Source organism: Bos mutus, chromosome 15, assembly GCF_027580195.1.
Source record: "Bos mutus isolate GX-2022 chromosome 15, NWIPB_WYAK_1.1, whole genome shotgun sequence".
In the NCBI taxonomy this organism is placed as follows: Eukaryota; Metazoa; Chordata; class Mammalia; order Artiodactyla; family Bovidae; genus Bos; species Bos mutus.
The window spans coordinates 73441665-73461134 of NC_091631.1; the positions used below are offsets into that span (position 1 = coordinate 73441665).

Consider the following 19470-nt stretch of genomic DNA (forward strand, 5'->3'; position numbering starts at 1 on the left):
ATTAAAAATATCATTATACACTACATTTTTGCTGCCAGGATGTAGACGTTTGAACAAGGTACTGTTTTCTTCACGAGGGTTATATTTTAATAGTGTCACTTGAGTGTTAATGGAAATAGATGAACTTGGTATAGCGATTGAACTCTGATTTGGGGTTTGAAGAACTGGTACCCAAGGATTAAACTGAGCCATGAGGATTCCAGGCCGCCACACTTGTAAACTGAGCTGTCAGTAACCTGCCAGTATAATCTGGTGTGGTTGGCCCCAAAAGTGAGTAAGAGAGATAATGCCAGTATATGGTGTCATGAAGTGGTCTTGAAAGAAGTATTTCCTCATCTGCCTTTCAGAAAGTAGAAAAAGGAAGCACGTTAACAAGTTTACTATACCACTGACAGACTTTTAACATATTAGTATAAAGGAAAGATATTTTTCATTTAAATAAAACTGTATCACCGGAACAAGGTAGCACCTTGGAGAATATAATTATATAGTTATTGGAAGAAATAAAGTAATTTCAGGGTACGTTTTACACAGCCTGTTTTCATTGCTTGCTTTTCATTTTGTTGTTACTGAGTACTAGATGGTGTAAGTAAATATAATTTCACATGTGATTTGAAGACTATCAAAACCAAGAAACCTTATTAATAAGAAAGATTAAAATCCGTCATTTTGTTGCTGTAGATCAGCTGTCTCCCATCCCCCATCCCCTTCCCACCCGGTGGGCAGAATGCTGCTGCTTATAAAATTCTTTAGAATAAAGAATTTAGAATTTTCCTAAGCCTTATTCCCACTCTTACTCTGGGTGACGGTCCCGGACAGAATACCTTCCTTTACAGGTGAATTCTTTGTCTCTTTACTGCCTACTGTGTTGTCTTTTCTTCTGTTGAAGTGACCGACCTGCTCTAATCTTACACTAATGGGGTATTGTTTAAGGTGTTTGTTTTTAGCAGTCAGTATAAATTCAGTTTAAGTCTTTTGGCTTCCTGTGAACTTCTTCCATTGACAGTTTCTTCTTATCACTGAAACATCAAATTATATTTTTCTTGCTTCATCTAATACTCAGAAGTAAAGAACCTGCCTGACCAATATCAGGCTGTGTTTGAGTCCTGACACCTTAAGTCTTCCTGTCCTGCCCTCAACGCTGTGAACACTGCTGAGGCTTCTGTTTGTTCCATGGTGACTCCACTGGCTCCTGTCTCCCCCAGTCTGCTTCTTCTTGAGCTAGCTTGGGAATTCTGTGCTATGGTGATATGTCTGGATGGAATTTGTAAGTCAGCCTACACAGCCAAACCATGTGGCTTAAAGTAATTTTTATCCATCTTATTTTTCACTCTTAGGCAATGCGGAATATCAATCCCAGCACAGCCAATTCTCCAAAATGTCAGGTAGGCTCTTGTCTGATGTTTTAGCATTGAAACAGATATGCTGTTAGGAAAGAGAAAAACTTGTGCTCCGGGGGCCTGTCCTCACTGAAGAATAACTTTGAGGCCTCTTCCTACCCAGCTACTTAAGTTAACATTGCTGTTCCCAGAGAGTCGACACTGTCTGCTCCTCCCACAGTAGTAGTCCTTTTGACTCGTGGAGGTCTCTCCCCTCAGCCCCCACTGATACGTAGTGTGCGCATCCTGTAGCCTTGAAGTGTGCCTGGTTTTTATTTGTGTAGCCTAAAGGAGTGCTTACGGTGACTTATAGGAATTAAAAATTTGAACAGTAACAAAGCTGGCACAGATTATTTACTTAGGTAGGCTACTTTAGGAAATCTTATTAGAGTATAATGGTACTACTAGGAAAGGGGAAGTTTTTTCTAGTGGACATTCCAAAGAAAGAATATCAAGATCACTAGAAGAGAGAAGTGAACAGTGCTCTACCTGAGTACTCTTTTGGGTTTCTTTGTTGGCTTTTATCAGCATTTCTCCCTGGTGAACCCAAAGAAACAGTGCTTGTGAAGGTATCTTACTTAGATGCAAAGGTTGTGGCCACTTTTTCCTTCTATAACATAGGCACTTGTCTGACTCATGAAGAGAATCTCATTCTTAAAACCAAAGAGATCTCTGTGTTTAGGGTCACCGATTATGGAGGAATTAGGAGCTGAGGGATTATTGCACTTTTTTCAGGGGGCAGAAGTGACCATGAGATACTTCATTTTATTCTCTGTAGCTCTTCTGCACTAGGCTGACAGGTGCATTGTGTTGGAGTGAAAGGTGGAAGTAGGAATTGTCAGAACTCCACTCACATTAGATTCTGTTAACTTGTCTGTCTAGACACTGTACTAGATAGAATCCTCACAGAGACCAGCTGACTTTGTGAGAGGAAAATCTCTATTCTGTATCTCACTCATAAATGCTTTCTTTAATCAAGAAATCAAGTAAGGGAATAATCCATGAACATCATCTTTGCTAAAGCAGTGCAGACATTCTTACAGTGAGGGCTGCTAATTTCACATTTGACTGGGAAGAGCACTGTAGCATTGGATCTTTAAATAAAGTGGAAACATAGGAGCAGACATTAATTCAAATGAGATTTGGGATCAAGCAGAAAGTCCTCCGTGTTAAAGTGTTTTGAAGTTGTCTCCTGTTTATTTTTTCCTATTAAGATCTTAAACTTTAAATCTGATAAATAAATGAACTACCTTCAGGTCTTTATTTCATATATCAGTATAAGTTTAAATAGTTGCTCTCATTAAAATTATCAGGAGTTTTTAGATACTTCTTTTACTAGTAAAGCTTTATAAAAGTTAAGGCTTATAAATTAAAATTCTATTATCAATAAATTTGTATGGTATTAAGATTACAGTGTTGATCCCTTAGATTTGTCTAAGCCAGAGCTGGAAACCTAAAAGAGATAGGTTTTATTAAAAGTTTTATTTCTTAAATTAGCTTCCCATGTGTGGAGAATAAAATATTATTTGCTTGTTTATATAAGTTTCAGTTGTCAGTGTATTTACCTGGCACAATTGGGAAAATGTATGAAATTCCAATGTAGGGCTAAATTTGGAATTGCTCAAATACGTAGAAACTGGTGGTATTTGTATCAAGCAAGTATTTGTGTTTTTCTCATCCTACTTATTTTCTAGATTACCTTAATGTAGATGTCAGGAAAATTTTCACAAAGAACAGTCTTAAGTGAAGATGCCTTTAAATAAGGTTACCAAGATAATCAAGAAAGCAAGAAGAAACTTTCCAGTATCAAAGAAGAGACTGTACAAAGGAATAATGAACAAAAAGCAGTGGATCCATTCAATACTTGAGTGCCAGGCAGTTTTGTTCAAAGTTGTCAGATATCTTTGTTTTTATTTTTTTTTTTTTTCTAATATAAATTAGTACAGATGAGTTAACAAGCACAATGAAATCAGTGACATTATTTTATAATTATATAGCTCATTTGCTCTGGACTGTGGGAAGGTATCAGACTTCAAAATGTTTACAGATTACTAAGTACTTCTGCATAGGATTAACAAAACATGTCTGTACTGTAGCATTCTCTATACTCTAGGATTCTCTGGTCATGTAAGCTAGTGGCAGTATGGGTGAGGGTAATGGAAAATTCTGAAAAATTAAGACAACTTTAAAGGCGTTAGTATATCTTCTTAGTTAAAAATGGAAATTATCCCCTTTGTTAGGGATTGTTGGCAGAATTTTGGAAAAACTTGTCCTCATAGAGCTTTAAATTGTTTAATTTAATTCTGATTAGCTATTTTTATGTTTCTAAAGCAGTTTCTAGTCTCAGGAAAAAACAACAAAACTTTGAAACTGTAAGAATTGTCTTTGCTCTGTGAGATTGAGCATGCATGTAATGTTCAACTTGGAGAAAAAATAGTTCCCCCACCTGAGTGTGAATGTTTTTACCTGTTTTAGGCTTAAGAATGAGGTTCTTACCGCCTGTGGTTCCCTTAGTACCTGTGAGATCAGGCCTAAACTCTGCAGCCTGGCTAGTGTATGGTCTGTGGTCAGTAGTCTTCTTTCTTTCTCTCAATTCTGGTTAAACCAGTTACCTTCCTTCAGCCAAGTGCACGCCTCTGTCTTGTTGCCATGATCCCACTCATGAGGAATCCTTTTGCCCTTCCCTTTTACTAATTAAGATTCTCCATTTCTTTCATCAAGCCTAGGTCAAAACACATCCCCAAGAGCCCTCATCAGAATTCTTGAAAAACCCAGAAAATAGAAATAAGACTGCTATGTATAGGTATCTTAACTTTATTTTTGAGCAAGTAATTGCTTTACTTGTCATAGAAATTATAGCTTCATAGAAATTATTTATATTGCAAAAAATATTTTGCAGCTAATGAATATTGTGTAGTTGCCATTCCATGTATATAGTAATAAATACACACCAGGGTCAGTTACTGGTTTTGAGGGATTAAAAAAATTAATAAAAAATAATTTAAATAAATAAAAATTAATATTGTAGTATTAATATCAAACATATTGTACTACACTCTTAGCCCAAAATGGTGAAGAAATTCAGATGTCCATAGTTTTAGTCAAATAGAGCAAAATAATACCTCTTTTCAGAGCCATGTGAAAATAATCACTGCAATTTTTTTTTTCTGAATTTAATAATAGCAAGTTTTTGGCTTTCTTTCCCTCCAGACTCTCTTTTATGTTAGCAGATACTAGAAAAGCTAAGATTATCTCTCCTTTTTGAAGTCTTAGTATTGAGTAAATCATAGATTCATTTTGGTATTTTCCCATGAATATTTTATTTTTAATGGGCATATTAAAAACTGTATAAGAAGGGAGGAGATTCAGCCTCATGCTCTGTGTACTCTAATAGATTATCTCATTGTTTTATTCATTAAGGTCATGGTAATTTGAACAATGTTATAGTAACTTTATTACTTTGAGACCAGTGAAGTAGCATAAATTACAAAAGAGATCAGATCTGTTGAATCAATCAGAGTGTTGAATCTCAGGATCATGCTGTGGGAACATAAAACTGCAAATCTATTTTGATTATCCCTTTTTAAGAATTTAAGATTATCATACAGTTCTCATAACTATCCCCAAATCCATACACATTTTTTAGTCAAAAAGGTTGTTCTGAAGTTGAAGATAACTTTGGTAAGTGCCACAAATATTTAAAAAAACAAAAAGCATTCTCAACATTGGTTAAATGTTTTAATAATTTTTTACATGATTAAATATTCTATGGTGGTTTAAAACTGTGTTAGAAAATGGGGTATGACGAGAACCTATCTTGAATGGTTGAAGGAAATGGCTTTTTTCCTTATGTTTTAAAAATTGTTGACGTAAACTGCTATTACCAAGACAAACTGTTTAAAAGATGTGTATTTTTAGAGTTTTTCTCCATTTCTAAATTTTTGTTTCTAGTTCACTAAACTAACCTACTATAAATAGATTGGGTTCAAGAAGGGGAAACTTATTTGTGTGCCATGTATTATCCAGAAATGAGACATAAATAGTATTGGCTGAAGAAAAAAGTTGCTTTAAGAAAGTAAAGTTGACATTAAATTTATAGGATTTTCTATGAATGGGATCATAACTTTTTCACTTTAACATGATTATTTTGAGATTCATTCATATTATATCTATAGTTCATTCCCTCTTATTGCTAGTATTCCATTGTAGGAATATGCTACAGTTGTTTATCTGTTCACCTATTGATAGATATTTGACTGGTTTCTAAATTTTGGTTTTGTATAGACATATGCCTCCATTTGGGTACTCTTAAGAATTTAATAATCTGATGCTGCTGCTGCTAAGTTGCTTCAGTCGTGTCCGACTCTGTGCGACCCCATAGACGGCAGCCCACCAGGCTCCCCCGTCCCTGGGATTCTCCAGGCAAGGACACTGGAGTGGGCTAGTAATCTAGCAGTGTTCAAAGTGTTTCCGGACTACTGACTTCTTCTACTGCCTTTCTCCTTATTTTTCTAAATAATGTGAACCAAAGCATCAATTTTTTATGCAGCCAAAATACTTAATATCTTAAAGTATCTTTTTTACCCTATGAGAAATGGTACTGCCATTTAAATAAGAGAAGGGAAATTTTAAAAGGACCAATGGCTTATGTCTAGATTTTGAGTCCATAAAAGTCCACTATATAAACCAGGCGCATCCTGTTTTCCTTTATAAACCATCCTGGAAAGTTCCCTCCAGACCAAACTGGGTCCATGAGTTTGACTTACAGTGCAGATAGCTCTGGCTCCACACGCATCCCAGATTAGCTAAGATTTACAGGCTCAGTGGGAAAAGTCACCACATTTTTGTATTATTACAGAAGAAAATGAGCTAAAAATACTTGCTTCCGTTAGAAAAAGTCAAATACTCTAAAAGAACTGTTTGACCTTTGAAATACAGAAGCATGATAAATTTTGGCTGAATTTCATATAACTTGCTTAGTTCTCCATTTTTGAAAGTCTGTCATACTATTTATTCTGACTACCTTTGGGAAAAGACAAGCTTGACGAACTTGTATTTTTAGCTCAGTATTCTAATTTTAGACATTTGTTCGGATAAAAAGCTTCTTTAGAGATAGACGTAACTTTCAACATGAAATGTTTCAACTGAAATCAGTTTTTGTAGACAATCCAAATATGTCCCAAGGCTGATTTTTAAAACAGCTATGCCAGATTTACTCAATTACAAAATAATGTTCATATTCATCCAAAATGCTTTAATAATTGCAATAGAATGGATGTATTCTACATAGGTATATGTAGATATATACAGGCATTATTTTAAGATGGATAGTATGAAGAAAGTTTATATAAAATATTTTTGATTAAAAAATTCAGATTATGTAACTTCATTTCATATTTATCCATATTAAAGTAATTATTTTTCTATAAAGGCACTGGGCTTTCCTGGTGGCTCAGACGTTTAAGAATCTGCCTACAATACAGGAGACTCTGGTTCAATCCTGAATCGGGAAGATCCCCTGGAGAAGGGAATGGCAGCCCACTCCAGTATTCTTGCCTGGAGAATCCTATGGACAGAGAAGCCTGGGGGGATACAGTCCATGGGGTCGCAAAACATCGGACACAACTGAGCAACTAAGCTCGCAAAGTCACTAGCAAAAATTCTGTACACTCTGAAACATTTTCAATATTTTACTACAAAATTGTTAATTTTATGCAGTGTGTTCACTTTCACATTTGCAGTCCTTGGCTAAGAATACAAAGAATTATAAAGCTTACTCACAGTGAAAACCCATGATCTAATTGTTCCTCACTGGCAGCAGGACAGCTTTAGGGAGGAACTCTCTCAGTTAACCTCACTCCACATTCACTTTCCTTTAAAACCTGACGAGGCAAAGCACAGAGTCAGACACTTCTGAGATTTCCCATCTCTATATGGATGTGTGTGTGTGTGTTTATGTGGAAGTGGGCCTTATTGTTTTCATATTCATGTGAACTCCAAACTTATATTTAAGAAGTGGGGAGAAGTTGGCCTGTTTTCCTGCATAAGTACATATGGTTTTCCTCCCCAACTCTTGACAGTTTCTTTAAAATATCAACAAAAATGTTGATCTTCCTTATTGAAGTCCATGAAATAAATTATGTTCACAGCAGATGAAAATGTTAACAAAAGAATTAATGCTTTGGGGAGGGAGCTACCAAGTCAACTTCAGTTACTTGAAGTCGTTTTGTTTTTAGCAAATACTGAGCTATGTGAAAATATACCCATCTTTGGATAATATATGTATAAACTATTATATATCAATTATACCTCAATAAAACTTCAAAAAGTACTTCTAATCAACCCTGGTTGGTTTTGGGATTTTGTTTATTTTTCCTGTAACTAGAAGTTTTGAACCTCAGCTGAATATTCATACCTGGTGTGTATGGGTTCCGTAATCTGTGTATATGTTATTTGTATTATTGGCCTTACCACATTACATGTGTTTTCACGCTGTATTCCCTACTGTTAATGCTAACATCATCCTGCCACCACTCCCAGTAAATAAAGTGGCATTTTTCCCCCCTTGTTCCTTTCAAGTTCAGTTTAGGTGAATCCCTAGGTTAGTTGCTCTTAGTCTTGACTCAAAAATAGATTTGATGAGAAGTATATATTTCCGTATCCTGTCGGGGGGGTTGGATATCTTCTTGAGCAACTTATAAGAAAGATCGGCCGTCTTATTCACATCTCTAAATTACCTTTCTTTGTAAATGTGGATAGTTGGTTCTTCAGTGTCTGCTGACAGTAGAAATTCAGTTGTTAAAGACAGCAAGAAGTAAATATCTGTCAGCTTCAAACAAGCAATGTGGCAGAATGAGAACATGGAGATTTTGCACATGGCAATTAGCTTTGGCTTCATAAAACCTTAAAAAAATAGAAATGATCAAAAAGGGTAAGAAAGTTGTGAAGGACAATATGAAAGTATAGGCAGTTTATTAAGTTGTTTCAGTAATGATCTATTTGCTTCATGTTGCAAGAAGTCAAAACTAGGTACACAGAAAACAAAAGAATGCCTCTTCCCGAGTCATCAACCTCATCTGGAGCCTGTAATTTTACTCATTTTAAACTTTATTGCTTTTAACATCCTCATATTTTAATAGCAATATAAATTCTTCAAAGTGTTTAGAAGCTCTTTTATGCTCCAAAGCATCCATTAATTTATGCACTTTGTACCTTTAGGGACAGAGAAGAAATAGTGAAGGAATGATTATAATATCTTGTGATAAATGCTGAGATAAGCGTGTACTAAGTGCTAAGTACATATATATGTCAGGCTGAGAAGAGAAGCAGAAGGAAAAAGGAGCAAAGCAAAGGTATAGCTATCTGACTGCAGAGTTCCAAAGAATTCTAGGAGAGAGAAAGTCTTAATGGAAACAGTGAGAGACTTTATTTTTAGGGCTCCAAAATCACTACAGATGGTGACTGCAGCCATGAAATTAAAAGACACTTGCTCCTTGGAAGAAAAGCTGTGACAAACCTAGACAGAATATTAAAAAGCAGAAACATCACTTTGCCAACAAAGATCTTTTTGTCAAAGCTGTGGTTTTTCCAGTAATCATGTATGGATGTGAAAGTTGGACTGTAAAGAAAGCTGACCACCGAAGAATTGATGCTTTTGAACTGTGGTGTTGGAGAAGACTCTTGAGAGTCCCTTGGACTGCAAGGAGATCCAACCAGTCCATTCTAAAGGAAATCAGTCCTGAATATTCATTGGAAAGAGTGATGTTGAAGCTTAAACTCCAATATTTTGGTCACCTGCTGCTGGGAATGATTGAAGGTGGGAGGAGAAAGGAACGACAGAGGATGAGATGGTTGGATGGCACTACCGACTCAATGGACATGAGTTTGAGCAACCTCTGGGAGCTGGTGATGGACAGGGAAGCCTGACGTGCTGCCGTCCATGGGGTTGCAAAGAGTCGGACACGAATGAGTGACTGAAGTGAACTGAACTTTGCATTGATCAATGCAAAGAAATAGAGGAAAACAATAGAATGAGAAAGACCAAAGATCTCTTCAAGAAAATTAGAGATACCAACGGAACATTTCATTCCAAGATGGGCACAATAAAGGACAGAAACAGTATGAACCTAACAGAAGCAGAAGATTGTAAGAAGAGGTGGCAAGAATGCACAGAGGAACTATACAAAAAAGATCTTAATAATCCAAATAACCATGATGGTGTGATCACTCACCTAGAGCCAAACATCCTGGCATGTGAAGTCAAGTGGGCCTTAGGAAGCATCACTACAAACAGACCTAGTGGAGGTGATGGAATTCCAGCTGAGCTATTTCAAATTCTAAAAGATGATGCTGTGAAAATGCTGCACTCAGTATGGCAACAAATTTGGAAAACTCCGCAGTGTCCACAGGACTGGAAAAGGTCACTTTTCATTCCAATCCCAAAGAAAGGCAATGCTAAAGCATGTTCAAACTACCGCACAGTTGCACTGATCTCAAACACCAGAGGAGTAACGCTCAAAATTCTCCAAGCTAGGCTTCAACAGTATGTGAACCAAGAACTTCCAGATGTTCAAATTGGATTTAGAAAAGGCAGAGGAACCAGAGATCAAATTGCCAACATCCATTGGATCATAGAAAAAGCAAGAGAATTTCAGAAAAACATCTACTTCTGTTTCATTGACTATACTAAAGCCTTTATGTGGATCACAACAAACTGTGGAAAATTCTTAGAGATGGGTATAGCAGACACTTTACCTGCCTCCTGAGAAACCTGTATGCAAATCGAGAAAAAACATTTACAGTTGGACACGGAACAGCAGACTGGTTCCAAATTGGGAAAGGAGAACATCAAGGCTGAATATTGTCACCCTGCTAATTTAACTTATATACAGAGTAGTCATGAGAAACGCTGGGCTGGATGAAGCACAAGCTGGAATCAAGATTGCCAGGAGAAATATCAATAACCTCAGATATACAGATGACACCACCCTTATGGCAGAAAGCAAAGAGGAGCTAAAGAGCTTCTTGATGAGGGTGAAAGGAGAGTGGAAACGTTGGCTTAAAACTCAGCATTCAAAAAACTTAATCTCAGGGCATCCGGTCTCATCACTTCATGCAAAATAGATAGGGAAGCAGTGACGGATTTTATTTTCTTGGGCTGCAAAATCACTGCAGATGGATACTGTAGCCATGAAATTAAAAGACGCTTGCTCCTTGGAAGAAAAGCTATGACAAACCTAGACAGCACACTAAAAAGCAGAGACATTACTTTATCAACAAAAGCCCATCTAGTTAAAGTATGGTTTTTCTAGTAGTTACGTGTGAATGTGAGAGTCGGGCCATAAAGAAAGCTGAGCGCTGAAGAATTGATGGTTTTGAACTGTGGTGTTAGAGAAGACTCTTGAGAGTCCCTTGGACAGTTGAATTTCATCAGCAGCTCTATGGATACGTGTTTGAGCAAGCTCCAGGAGTTGGTGATGGACAGGGAAGCCTGGTGTGCTGCAGTCCATGGAGTTACAGATGAGCAAACCAGTTAATAATCCTAAAGGAAATCAGTCCTGAATATTCACTGGAAGGACTGATGCTGAAGCTGAAGCTGCAATACTTTGGCCACCTGATGCAGAGAACTGACTTACTGGAAAAAACTGATGCTGAGAAAGATTGAAGGCGGGAAGAGAAGGGGATGACAAGATGAGATGGTTGGATGTCATCACTGACTCGATGGACATGTGTTTGAGCAAGCTCTGGGAGTTGGTGATGGACAGGGAAGCCTGGTGTGCTGCAGTCCATGGAGTCGCAAAGAGTTGGACACAATTGAGCAACTGAACTGAAGTGAACAGGGTGTTAAAGACATAATGTCCATCTGTGTAATTCAATCTAAAGATGGAGATGGGGTCGTTCTGGAGAATTACCTAGAGAAGGTAACTGGATCTTAAATAGAAGTATTGTTTTTTTTTTTAGTCAAGAGAAGAATGTATGAAAGACATAGTATCAGAGGAAAACATGCCATATCACAGACCTGCAGTCTGTGGGGAGTGCAAACTGTCTTTGTTTTAAAGTCACTTTGTTACTTTGTAAGATGAAAGTGGGGCGTGGGTGATGTTAGATAGAAGATACAGAGAAAACCAGTAAATGGGATCCCCAGAAGCTGCTAAGAGCCTAGGTTGGCCTAGAATAGGAGTTGGCGGTGGGGAATCCATTTTTTAAGCCTGGAAGAGAAGATGTAAGTATGAATGAAGATGGCTTTGTGGGAGCAGCCCAGGGTGACAGGGGGAACCAGAAAACCATGATTGTGGCTGATGACCTGTAGTGTCCTGATTTAAATGGGAGGGAGCTGGAGAAAGGGAGAGCACGTGAGTGACTGGGGGCTTGGGAGAGTGTGCCAGATTTGGAGTAGTAATCATGAGAATGTGAGAAAAAGTAACCAAGAACCACCCCCACCCCCAACCACGACCACCACCAAAAAAAAAAAAGTAAGTGATACTAGAGGCCCAGCCAAGACCAGAGAATTAATTTATGATAATCTGGATAGCTGTATGGTTTTTCTCTTAGCATTTCTTAGCAATCTCAGCATAGAAATGAAGCAAGCATATTTTTAGCATTGATTCATTGTTGGAATTTGCTGTGTTGAAACAAAATTTGTGTGTGTATCAAGAATCTTAAAGGTACTTGTGTGTATTTACAATGATCCGCTCAGGGCTTCCCTGGTGGTTCAGTGATTGGGGGTCCACCTGCCAGTTCAGGGAGCACAGACTCAACCCCCCACTCGGAAGGAGGTCTCGGGGTGGCTGGGCCCCATGGCGCGCGCACCTGCGCACTCAAGCAGAGCTCTGCAGCAGGAGGGGCTGCAGCCTCGGGAAACAGGCGCCCTCACGCAGCGCAGCTAGAGAAAGCTCACACGTGACAGGGAAGACCCAGCCAGCACAGCCAGGAATAAATACATTTTAAAAGAAATTTTAAAGGAATAAATAAAATGATCAGGCCTGAGTTCAAGCTTGTAGGGGAAAACAGCCAGTAACCTGGAATAGTAAGAGTTCTACCTCTTATTGGGTGGAACTGGGTGGAAAGAAAAAATACGGTCCCAGAAAGCAGGATGAGCATGTGTAAGATTTCTGGGAAAGAACTTTGTATACCAGTTCAGGATATGACAAGGGAACTGCTGATGGAAATACAGTAGTGAACGGTGCTGTTGCAATGTAGAAATCCAGGAACTTCAACATTAGATTACTATATAGATTTTGTGCATGGCTGTTGATAGTTCCCGAGTGGTAAAGTGCAGTTTGAATAAAGTGAAACACTGATCATTGTCCCAAACGTGCGTAAAGATTGTATAGGCAGGTTTGGTTTTGAATAGCAAGGTCTTGGCTGTACAAATGGGTGGTTTTGAGGTATGTGGGGGTAAAGATCATTGGAATCCAGAAATTTACAGAGCTCCCATGTTGAATAAATCAGCTGCATGATGTATAAGTAATGAGAGATCATGGCATGTCTTATGACTAATATTGGAATAGTAGTGAACATTTTTAAGAAACTTAACAACTGGAGTATGATATGAAAATGTTTTCTACTGATGAAAAATCGGAGGTATAGTAAATACTACTGTTTGTTGCCTAACATACTTGAAGAAAATGCTAAATTTCAGTTACGGTTTAATGAAATAAAGATGTAACTTTTTTTCTCCATCGAAGTTCACAGACCCTCTGCATTCTGTCATGACTTTCTGGCTAAGAAACCATTTAAAGGATGGTGTATCTAGAAGGGAGAAACCTGAGTTAAAAAGTGGTTGTTGCAAAGTCTAGAAATGTTGGTGCAGAGCTCAGAGAATACCTCCACGGCCTCTGGACCCAGTGGTGCCCTGGGAGGGAGGGTCTTGGAGGTGGTGTGTGCCTCGGTGAGCAGGCTTGCCCACTTGCAAGAGCTGGGAAGTGTCCTTTGTGATAGAAAGCCACGTTTCAAGTCAGACCAAAACTGTCAAGGAGGAGAAAGCTGATCTCTAGCAGAAGATGCTGATGAGAGCTTGAGAGGCACAGTGGAAATCCTCAGAGAAGGGTGCGGTGAATGGATGAAAAGGTGAGGAAAGGACAAGCTGGTAAAGAAGGTGTAGGACTTGGCCAGAGAGAAGTGAACTAGCCTTGGAGCCCTGGGCAGGTGAAAAGCTGGGACCTAGAATGTTTGAAAGCATGTTGGGGCAGGCCTTCTGAAACAGTCAGTAGTGATGGCTCACAGCTTTTGCTCAGTTTCCAGGTGGTATCCTGCTGAGAAACTGTTGGATACCCCTGAAGATATCCGTAGCTCAAGACTGAAAAACCTGAAGTCAGATTGAGTCGCTTGATACCAAAGTGTAAAACAGTGCAGAAGGGCAGTGAGGAGTGTTGGTGTCTTGGTAAATCACCAAATTTTGTTCTTTTGACCTTATTTTTATTACTGGTGCCAAATATATGAAACTGTATGAGAGTTGGTCAGACTTGCCACCCTATTCTAAAGGAGGGATTTAGGCATGTCTGCCAGAATAAAATAACAAGAGAAAACTAAGTAGTTAAGTTAGTTAAGTATATGTTGGGGGGTTAGTAAGCCTGGATAAACTTTCAGTTTATGTAATTTAATGTTCAGTGACTTGAAATGGAGAGAAGAACTTGGCCCTTCTGACTGGTCAACTCAATAACTTTTAGATGTTAATACTTAAGCTTTATATGTACAGGGTTATTACTTTAAATCTAATGATAAATTTGTTAATTAGTGGATTGATTCTGTTTGTGTTGATTTTTTTTTTTTTTTTTTTTAGGAATTAGCTCTCCGTAGCCAGTTACCAACACTGGAGCAGGATGGTGGGACTCAAAATCCAGTATCTTCTCCTGGGATGTCTCAGGAATTGAGAACCATGACGACCAATAGCTCAGATCCCTTTCTTAACAGGTTGGTAAGAGTTGCTACTGGCCAACATTTGAAAAAAATCACAGCTTACAGTGTTCTCCTTAGTTCTTATATATAATAAGCTGTTTGAACATCCGTATGGGCCAAGAACCACGGCTGTAAATGAATCTCTCCATAAAGGGCTCGTACAATAAAGCTTGAGGATTAGACGCTGGCTGCTGTGAGAGGAAATGAGCTGTTGAGACTTGTAGAGGGGATACTTACTCAGAGTCACGTGTTTGCTTGTGCCTGTGCTGTTGACTAACAGTTACTTGCAGAATCATGAAGGAACATGTGAATGCCTTTCTATGAAAGCAGGAAAAAAAAAGGCATCTTAAACCTGCTTAGGGCAGCATTATAAGAATCTTTGGAAGGAATTTTCCACCTAAGTGTTCAACCTGAGAAGTTTCACTACAGGAGCACTGTAAGGCCTCATATTCTTAAGGGCTATAGGTCAAGGAGATAAAAAGTAAGGTTGTGTCTCTTTCAAATAATGTGTTAATATTAAAGAGTATTCCAAAATAGCACAGTTAAGGATGATTTTTAGTGAATTACCAGAAATCTTGGATTTCGGGCATATTGCAAAGATGTTATTATATGTAGTGCTGTGTTGAACAGGCTGAGACAGATCATCATCTTTGCCTAGAAAGGCATTTAAAACTAAGACTTGACTACAATTATTTCTTGTAGATTGTCAAATATTTATGGAGTTTCGATTTTTAAAATAAGGAACAAATGCTTTCTGGTCTTTGCTTTTGTTTGTAATCAGTTTTAGACAGTGCACTTTTAAGAATGTTGAAAGGTATATTGATTTAGGAAGGTTATTATGCTACCCTTTCAGTTCTCACAAGTTGAATTGAAAACAGCCAGACCCTAAGAAAAATAAGATATCTTGTCATACCAAAATGTTTAGTACAATAAACTTGCTTTACCTTAAGATTAGTGCTGGTGGCCTGATTGACTGGTTTGATTTCAAAGGCCATCTAAGAAAAAATCAAAAGGGAAATGAAAAACTCCTGAAAACAAATGACATTGAAAACAGGACAACTCAAAGGCCATCTAAAATGTATTTAAGTTTTGTATTTACTCTCTGATACATGCAGTTTAAAGTCCTGCCAATAATTGAGTGTATTTATAGAAAATTATAATTCTGAGGTTAATAGCCAGAAAAGTCATAGCCACAGACCTTTTTTCCCCCACAGAGGAAATTTCAGATCAATGTAATTCCAGTACCCATGTCACTGAAGGCTTGTGTTTATTGGTCCAGGGATAAAATGAGACCATCTAGAAAAGAGGGATGGAGACCACACAGCCTCCTGGTAGTGGTTTGTGCAGATTCTTAGAACTTTTGATAAAAGCTGAGCTACAGTTTAAGATTCTCTTTTCTGGTAAAGAACAGAGTGAATCATCCCCAGAGTTGCTAGTCTCAGGGCAGAATCCCATGTCTCCTGTCTGTAGTACCCCATTTTCTAAAACACACATGTAACTCTAGTATTTTTCTTTTCAGAAACGTTGGATGGTTTCCCCCACTGCCTGTATTTAATTTATGATATTCCTTAAACTCTAAGCACTTGTTCCCCTAACTTGCCATGGAGTTGACTCTGGTGGTGGTGGTACATTCACTCGTCTCCTTTTTACTCAGGTGTTTCAAGGCCAGCTCCGGCATTCTGCTCCATTAAACCTTTCCCCTGTACTTTGAAAGTTTGCTCTTCTGAAAGCACTGTAGCCCTTGTATATGTATTTGTTCCCCTCCCTCCCTGAAGTTGTGAGCCTCTCAGAAAGCATCAGTTGCAGGCTGTTGTCATTAACCTCCGATTGCTCAGCCTTGTCTCATCCCTGTCACATAGTAGCAGATGCTCAGTGCGTGTCACTGGAGGGAGATGGGGGCTGCAGGGAGCAGTTCCTAATCAGGGAAATGGCCTTGTGAACTCTGTCCTCAGGAATGCCCATGTGCTTCCCCTGAGGCCTGGAAAGAACTCTGAACAACTGTGTAAATTCAGCCATTCTGTAACAGAGTCTTGAGTGTCTTGATATGTGCCCCGTGGTGAGCAGTGGGAATAGAGTGATGACTAGGACCAGGCCCTTGTCCCAGATGGAGTCAGGCAAAATAAAAACAAACCACATCCTGAGGGCTTCTCCGAAGTGGCTGCATTGTGTACAAATGGTCTCAGAGGCAAATTCGTGTTTTCTTGGATCTGTGTGAGGCTTTCGAATCTTGCCAAAATCTGACAGAAGCATTGAACTAGTGGTTGCAATATACAGTGTGAAAGAGGGAACAAGGCAAGTGCATTGAGTAATGTAGGGAAGAGGTTTAAGGGCTTGGGCTCTCAACCTTGAGCAACTGTGAAAGCTTGGTTTTAAAGCTTAGTTATTTTTTATTTCATTTTTGTGTAAACTGAACAGCTCTTCAAACGTCCAAGCTGTGAGGAAAGTTAAGTTCCCTCTGTAGTCAGTGACTGTTAAGAATTACAGTTGCCTTTATTTCACACTGTGCTGTAAGGTTTTCTAGAATTAGGAGAACCCCTGACTTTACTGTCGATGCCACCTGGTGTCTCCGTGCTACTAGGTTAGGGAAGTCTTCTGTTTATGAAAGTAGTGTTCTGAGGATATTTACCATCAGATCAGATCAGTCCTCAGTCGTGTCTGACTCTTTGCGACCCCATGAATCGCAGCACGCCAGGCCTCCCTGTCCATCACAAGCTCCCGGAGTTCACTCAAACTCACGTCCATCGAGTCAGTGATGCCATCCAGCCATCTCATCCTCTGTCGTCCCCTTCTCCTCCTGCCCCCAATCCCTCCCAGCATCAGAGTCTTTTCCAATGAGTCAACTCTTCGTGTGAGGTGGCCAAAGTACTGGAGTTTCAGCTTTAGCATCATTCCTTCCAAAGAAATCCCAGGGCTGATCTCCTTCAGAATGGACTGGTTGGATCTCCCTGAAGTCCAAGGTACTCTCAAGAGTCTTCTCCAACACCACAGTTCAAAAGCATCAGTTCTTTGGTGCTCAGCTTTCTTCACAGTCCAGCTCTCACATCCATACATGACCACAGGAAAAACCATAGCCTTGACTAGACAGACCTTTGTTGGCAAAGTAATGTCTCTGCTTTTGAATAGGCTATCTAGGTTTGTCATAACTTTCCTTCCAAGGAGTAAGCGTCTTTTAATTTCATGGCTGCAGTTACCATCTGCAGTGATTTTGGAGCCCAGAAAAATAAAGTCTGACACTGTTTCCACTGTTTCCCCATCTATTTCCCATGAAGTGATGGGACCGAATGCCATGATCTTCGTTTTCTGAATGTTGAGCTTTAAGCCAACTTTTTCACTCTCCACTTTCACTTTCATCAAGAGGCTTTTGAGTTCCTCTTCACTTTCTGCCATAAGGGTGGTGTCATCTGCATATCTGAGGTTATTGATATTTCTCCCGGCAATCTTGATTCCAGCTTGTGTTTCTTCCAGTCCAGCGTTTCTCATGATGTACTCTGCATATAAGTTAAATAAACAGGGTGACAACATACATCCTTGATGTACTCCTTTTCCTATTTGCAACCAGTCTGTTGTTCCATGTCCAGTTCTAACTGTTGCTTCCTGACCTCCATACAGATTTCTCAAGAGGCAGGTCAGGTGGTCTGGTATTCCCATCTCTTTCAGAATTTTCCACAGTTTATTGTGATCCACACAGTCAAGGGCTTTGGCATAGTCAATAAAGCAGAAGTAGATGTTTTTCTGGAACTCTCGCTTTTTCCATGATCCAGCGGATGTTGGCAATTTGATCTCTGGTTCCTCTGCCTTTTCTAAATCCAGCTTGAACATCAGGAAGTTCATGGTTCACATATTGCTGAAGCCTGGCTTGGAGAATTTTGAGCATTACTTTCCTAGCGTGTGAGATGAGTGCAATTGTGCGGTAGTTTGAGCATTCTTTGGCATTGCCTTTCTTTGGGATTGGAATGAAAACTGACCTTTTCCAGATTTTTTTTACAATATTTACCATACTTGTATGTAAATCTGTGATACTTTTCATTCAGCCTAAAGTAAAAATCTATCTTGGTTCTGTTTTTCTCAAGCTATGTGCCTTGCAGGGCTGTTTTGGTTTTTGTTTTTAATCAGTTCCTTCCATTGGAACTCTCAGGACTCCTATTTCATGCTGAGGTATTTGTTCAGGGTTCCCCCCACTTTCCCAAACAGAAGCAAGGAAATCAAGCTAGTGAGTTCTGTTCTTATCAGCAGTGACTCATCTGTTTTGGCCCAGTTCAAAAAGAAATTCTGGTTCTTTATTTAGGGTTCATTTTTCTGGCTTAAACTCTGCATGAGCCGAGGAATTCAGCAGGAAGCTAGCGCAGGCCTGTCTTATTACCACCTAAAAGCTGTGTTTTGACCCATGCCTGTGACCACTGCCACTCAGGGCACAGAGACCTTGAGACAGATGAGCTGTGTGGAGCCCCCCGATTCAAACGGCGTTACACCGAGTTTCCTGTCACTTAGGAAAGCTGGGTGTATCTTGCTTTTCCCTATGACCACAGAACCTTAGGAGAAATTTTGACCCCCTGAGGTTGCCAGTCTGAATTAGGATCAACTTGTCCATTTCGCTTCGTAGCACAGGAGCTTGGTACCAGCCCTGAAGGAGGGCACTTGTTTCAGATGCTGCAGGGCAGGAGTCTTCGCTCACCCTCCAGGAATCACATTGGTACTGAGCAAGTGTTTGTGTTCACCTTGGAATCTTTTCTTACGTGTGTTGCGTCGGTCTGTGACCCTCATTCTTCACAGTGGCACCTATCACTCTCGCGATGAGAGCACAGACAGCGGACTCAGCATGAGCAGCTACAGCGTCCCTCGGACCCCTGACGACTTCCTGAACAGTGTTGATGAGATGGATACAGGTTGGTACTTTTTGTTCCTCTCGGTCATCTAGCTTTCAGTCAGATACAGTCATTTTATTGCTGGGTCTGATAAACTATAGTGAGCCAAGAGTATTCAGAAGAAAACCAGGTAAGATCCTATAAACTTAATTGAGCCCTGCTTTGTTGTTGGTTTTTTTTTTTCTTTTTTTTAATAACGTCTTGTAATTGAAGTCTTTTCCGAGCTTTTAAATGTCATGGATGTCTTATCTCTATTTGACATGACTTAGCATTTAAAATATTGAGTTAATGGGCAGGGCAGTTGAGGACCATATTAGAAGTCTCTGTTATAT

The 19470-nt window shown here is 39.2% G+C and overlaps 1 protein-coding gene across 8 annotated transcripts in view; it reads left to right on the plus strand.

Moving 5' to 3' along the window:
- Positions 1-19470, plus strand: part of YAP1 (Yes1 associated transcriptional regulator) — a 135201-nt gene that overhangs the window by 110859 nt on the left and 4872 nt on the right. For 4 of the 8 annotated variants that reach the window (XM_070384322.1, XM_070384325.1, XM_070384324.1 and 1 more), the window contains exons 6-8: positions 1338-1385; positions 14161-14291; positions 19047-19159. In XM_070384322.1, the coding sequence (XP_070240423.1) occupies positions 1338-1385; positions 14161-14291; positions 19047-19159 (292 nt within the window). The remainder of the gene's footprint in view (positions 1-1337; positions 1386-14160; positions 14292-19046; positions 19160-19470) is intronic. The other 4 variants (XM_070384327.1, XM_070384329.1, XM_070384328.1 and 1 more) reach the window with 1 other exon arrangement.